Here is a 6019-nt window from a genome sequence, read left to right on the forward strand (position 1 = left end):
GAATGATGCAACAAACACTTTAAATCAATCACAGCTTCCCTTTGGAGGACAATTTGTTATTGATATTTTATTTATATTTCGTATTACAATCTTTGAAATAGTCTGTTCTGAGGAGAAAATAATTAGAAGTTTGTTTAACACGCACAAAAAATATGATATCGGTTGCATTCATGGTTGTAAAATACTGGAAGCTAATAAATACATGTAAAATTTAAAATTCTGTAGTTATGATCTCTAATATAAAAAGTTGGTTCTGTTAGAAAAAACAGAAAAATAGAAAATTCTAAATGATATGTGTAATGTATTACATAAATGAGAAAGTTATTTATGCAGTCATTAAAATCATTAAAAAATTATATATAGGAAAATACATACTCAAAGGACATATGTCAGCATGTAAACAATTGTTACATAAGACAGGTTTTCCTTCCTTGACATTCTTTTTCTCTATTTCATATAGAAAATGCAGTTGAGCAAAATATTTCATAAAATCATTCTTTCTGTGATACTAGTTAATAATTCCCATCGCTACCTCATTTTTCATTCAGAGGTTTAAAATTCAAGACAATATGGAAATCTTAGAGGAATTCAAAGTTAATTAGATCATGATTTACAAAATTAAACTTCTGAAGGAAGGTCAGAAAATGTGCAGAAAATTTCTTTTTAGGAGGAAAGAAATCCAAGGAGCCTTATAAGATGTATGTGCTAATTGGGATGAGTATATTAATCTAAGGGAACTTTGAAAGGATCCTTTAAAAATCACCATGGAGATATTGTTCTGCTGTACAAACACTTCATTATTAAAATAATGATTGACATGTATTTTACTTTGCTATTCTGCCTTTAATATCGATAACATTGATAGATAAATTTCAGGATAAATTAAGTGATACTAGTTTAATTTCAGAATGAACTGATAAAATTAAAAATATCATATGGTATCAATCCTTCCCTAAGGTAATTATCTCTCTTGGTAGTATTTCTATCTATATATCTATCTATTTATCACTTATCATTCATTATATACTAGAAGATGACGGCACACATCCCTTCAGATAACTAAATAAAATGTTTTAAAAGTAGAATTTGCTTACAATATTTTCAGTTTAAAATGTTCATTCTTTAAAGTAGTTGGAAACTATGCATTAATATAGCAAAATATTTCTTTTTCTAATAATAACAAGTCTTAAAAAATTATAGTCAGTACTCTCACCTTTACCCAATTGAATATAATTTGTATTCCATATACCAAGAAGTTTGAAAATGCAGTGATAGCATTGCATTATGCTATAAATAATAATAAGTATTCTTAGAGTATTAATTACAAATAAAGTATGTCTTGCAGGCTTATAAATACTTCTCTGTATGAAAATGCATTAGATTTTAGATAAACGTTTTTAAACACTTATACTAATCAAAAGTAATTGGTTCCACAAGGAAACCTACAGTGTGGCCTCCAATTCCACTGATGAGTTCAAGTCTGTGCTTTTCATTTCTTTGTACACCAGTGTGCATGGATTAGGGGCCAGGGAGATCATGGGAGAGGGTAAGACTAGTAATGGCCCACAGTTCAGTTGTCTTACACAAAATAGAAGAGCGCTTGTGGTGGAGAAGAACATATTCCTTTGCCACAAACTTTTAACTAAAAATGTCAGGGAGAAAAAAGAACACAAAACTTTCATTCCAATTATGTACTTAACATCAATAAATCGGGAGCAACTTAACTTCTAAAGCATGCTCATGGAATCAGGAGTCTAAGGAGCCAGTCTACTACAAAGCCGTAGCAGGACTTATATAGGGAGTTTCTCCATGGCACAGTGGTCTGCAGGGCTCTGCTGCACTCAGCATACAGCATTGCATTTACAAAATGTATTTTACTCAGGCTCTGACAGAGGTAACCAGGATAAAATGATGAAAATTACCAGGCTGTCTTGAACCTCTCATCACCATGAGGTATAGCTAACTCAATAATACTTAAATTAAAATTAATAATTATCTTTAAAATCAACAGAGGAAATTAAGCCACACTAGAATGACATACTAAATAGGGTCTACTGAAAAAGAAACATTTAAGTCTTAAAAGTACTTAATTTCATGTACTGTTACTTTCTTTTGTTTGTCATGCATGCTAACCTCACATATTTAAAACATTAAAATGTTAATAAGCATAAAAGAACTGCTAGTGATATACATCTATATAAAAATTTGACAAGCCAACATTTAGTATATGATTATTTCTTAGTTAATTGAAGCACAGAGATTTCAACTTTTGTTCATAGTGTCTTCTACTTACTGATTTTATTCTGTTTTGGCATGGGCATTTGCTCTTTTAATGATTTTATTCTGTCTTACAGGAGGGGTTCAAAATGGGACTAACTCTTGAAGGCACTGTATTTTGTCTCGACCCATTAGACAGTAGGTGCTGATGTCAAGAACAAGAGTCCGTCCATGTTAAATCTGTTTGTATACATATATATCATTCATTATTACTTTGAAAGATATTATACATGTGCCAATATATTTTAATATCTTAATGTTTTGAAAGTTATTGCAGTGAAATTTCTTCACATGCATGTTGATCTGTAATTTTTATTTTAAAACCACTTAGTATTATGGATAACATACTTCAAAGTTCATTTTTGATTCTGTTGTAGATGAATTTATAACCAAAAGAGATTATTCAAATATCTGCCTTGTCTAAGTTCTAAATAATTAGCACCTTGAAAATTGTATTCATTCTCCAGGCTGTTAACTTATTATTGATGTCCAAAAAGCCATACCTTAATGAAACCTTTTATAATTCAGAAGAAATACACAAATGACAAACTAGACATGTCCTATTTTCAAACCAATAAGCATGTTTCCATTCATTTGATAGATGCCATTTTATGTATAACATGTTCACATTGTTGGGAAAATCTGAACTTTGCATAATATGCTACCAGCTCACAAAATTTTAGCTGATAAAAGAAGGATAGAAATTCCAATGACAATTAAATCAAATGTACTTCAAATATTAGTAAATACAAGGTAATAGTATTAATTATTATTATCAGTTATATTAAAAATGTTAAATTTGTTTCATAAATGTGGAAAAAATAAAAAATTATGAAATATTAACATTTCATTTCTAATGTGTTAAGTTATGTTACTGTGACATCTGAACATCAGGTGAAATATTTTGAATGTTTGCTCTCCATAGATGCGATGTAATGGCTATTATCCATGCTCACTTTGGCAATTATATTTCTCCTCACTAAATAAGGACTATTCTCATGTTCTCCTTTGATAGAGATATTTTTTCTCACTAAAGTTTATTTTCTGATACTCCATTCATTCTGATACTTTAAAATTTATGACAGCTATCTATATAAATTATCAACATATTTAACCAATATAATTTTTGTTTTATTGAATCAAGATCTCATTGTTCATCAAAATTAAGTAACTATTCAGCTTCCTTTTGAACATAAACAATATAAAATTCTCTGGCACCTCATTCTTGATGCTCTGAGGAACCCTGATATATAAAAATACTTGTTTCCTATATCTTTGTCCATTATGTAACAGACTAACAATAACAATGCAGCAAAAATTTATTGTCAAAATTTCTAATGTGGCTTATCTTTATCACATTATAAGAAAACTAAATTAATGAAAATATAGACTTAGTTTGGGATAACTCCCAAAAATAAATGAATACATGAATTGGTTCTTTTATTCATGGAAATTTCTTTAATTGTTAAAGGTATATTTTCACTAGGAAAATAAATCAAATATGCTTATGCAATATTATATGTGTCTCCATTATGTTTTATGGCATATACAAACCTTCTTGTTTGTGTTATTATTTGCTAAGTCATATGTTAATTAGAGGTAGTATATATTTCATAATGAAGAGTCTTTATAATTTTGTTTGTCATATAGTATTTTGGGATTTATATAATGAGGATGTTTAGAAGCCACATAAATGGCTTTTTTTAACAGATAGAATTTGTATTTTTATTGTACTTTAAAAAGCTTTATGTAATAGGTATATATATTAGTGACCATTTATTATCAATGGTAACACAATAGAGTACTAAGAGGATATTTGCACATTTAAAATGTTACTTTACCAATTTTTAATGGTAATCAATTCTGCTACTGGCATGATTAAATGGTGCATAACTGGTCATTAATTATGAACATCTATTTCACCAGTGCATTTTTATGAAGATATGATTGAAAATTGTATTTCTATGTAAACTCAATGATATGGTTGATTTTGCTGAGAATAAATGTTTTTAAATAAATTAAATTGTATCATTTACTCATTAAGTAATCTCTAGACATAATCTGAAACTAAATTTGCTTGATTATAAATTGAAGCTGAAGAAAGAAAAGAAGGGAGGGGAGAGAGAAAGATGGAAAAAGGAAGGAGAAAGGAGGAAAGGAAAAAGAAAGAATGAATGAAAAAAAGGAAGAAAGGAAAAAGAAAGAATGAAAGAAAGGAAGAAAAGAAGAAAGAAGAAAGAAAGAACAAAAGGAAGGAAGGAAGGAAGGAAGGAAGGAAAAGAAAAGAAAGAAAGAAAGAAAGAAAGAAAGAAAGAAAGAAAGAAAGAAAGAAAGAAAGAAAGAAAGAAAGAAAGGCAAACTCTTCACTTTTAGCTTTATTTCCTACAGCCCACACACACTTTAGCTTTTTGAGAAAATATCATTCAGTTGTGAAAACATGTACTTGATCCTGCTGATGAGAGAGGTCATGATTTTGTTTCTTTCACCAGAAGCATCTGGTACAATAACTATATTATGTAAATAATCTCTTTTCATTGTTGGGGGCTTTTTAAACTAATAAGACAGAAAGTGTCTTAGCTCACAGTCTCAAAATGTGGACTTGATGATAGAACTTGGTTGTGACTAATTGTGCAACGATGAAGAAGTTTTGAACCTATCCAAAGCATGGTGTCAATCATCTTAGAGCCACACAGGTCTCATGTCTACTGCCTTGTACACTGAACAATTCCCCAATTTACACAGTAAAATTCATTTATTACTCAATTAATGTGAATAACGTATTACATGGGTAAGGAAACAGACAGTAAATATGCTAATAGATACTGTTAAATGGATAGGCTCCCAGATTTCAGTTATTTTATTGTCATAAAGGAAAAATATGAGAACTACTAAATGAAAACCAGTATGTATTAATAACCATGTGAAAAAACCTTCCCTGGAAACATTGGTATTTAACTGTGTTTAAATTCAGGTACTTTTCATTTATTAGTATCTATTGTGTCAGATATCCAGTGTGAGGTTTATCAGGAAAGGATAATGGCAATAATTTTCTTCCTTTCATCTTGTTTCTTGGGTTTTAGATTTGAAGTTTTTTTTTTTTTTTTAGTGATTTTTTTTTTTAGTGAATTCATTTTCAAATAGAATTTCTGATAGATTTTAAGATGTTGCATTTCTAAATACTGATATATTTTATTCTTTTTGATGTTACCATAACCATGAAAAACACTGGCTGTTAATATTTTTCTATTTCAGTGTTTCCATCTATAGTTCCAAATTCAATATTTACTCAGGATTTTGGGTTTCAGTCTCTGTTAAATTACTTGTTGAATCTTGGACTCATTTTTGACAACTAAATCTCAGACTCCACCTAAACTGGATCCTCATAAGCAGCTAGCAAATTGTTGATATGGGCATGACTAGTGTTCTCCTCAGCCCCATGTGTCTCATACAGTAAGTATCTCCGCCTTTCTAGATAACTTCAAACAAATCTTTCAAGAACTTCTCTCTCCAGTGCCCTTCTCAAAAACCTGACCCACTCCTTAATTCTTATACACTTATCTCATGTTCTGATCATACGTTGTTTACATAAGGTTGAAGGTGACCAAATTATGGAATTTTTTCCCAGAAAATCATTTTTCCTCTTGAATTCATCCAGAGTGGGATCCCTTTACTCCAACCTCTAAAATCATTTGTGGTCTTCTATTTCTTTGCTTTCAAATGAATTTTTATGAAATATGGATAT

At 29.7% G+C, this 6019-nt stretch overlaps 1 protein-coding gene across 11 annotated transcripts in view; it reads left to right on the forward strand.

The window, feature by feature from the left end:
- Positions 1-4314, forward strand: part of Gulp1 (GULP PTB domain containing engulfment adaptor 1) — a 268650-nt gene extending 264336 nt beyond the window's left edge. For 6 of the 11 annotated variants that reach the window (XM_047544374.1, XM_047544381.1, XM_047544380.1 and 3 more), the window contains one exon: positions 2355-4313. In XM_047544374.1, the coding sequence (XP_047400330.1) occupies positions 2355-2426 (72 nt within the window). In that variant the 3' untranslated portion in view covers positions 2427-4313. Of the gene's footprint in view, positions 1-2354 lie in introns of all 11 variants that reach the window. The other 5 variants (XM_047544379.1, XM_047544378.1, XM_047544382.1 and 2 more) reach the window with 3 other exon arrangements.
- The last annotated feature ends 1705 nt before the right edge of the window (positions 4315-6019 follow it).

The sequence above is a fragment of the Sciurus carolinensis genome, chromosome 3 (assembly GCF_902686445.1).
Source record: "Sciurus carolinensis chromosome 3, mSciCar1.2, whole genome shotgun sequence".
NCBI classification, from domain to species: Eukaryota; Metazoa; Chordata; class Mammalia; order Rodentia; family Sciuridae; genus Sciurus; species Sciurus carolinensis.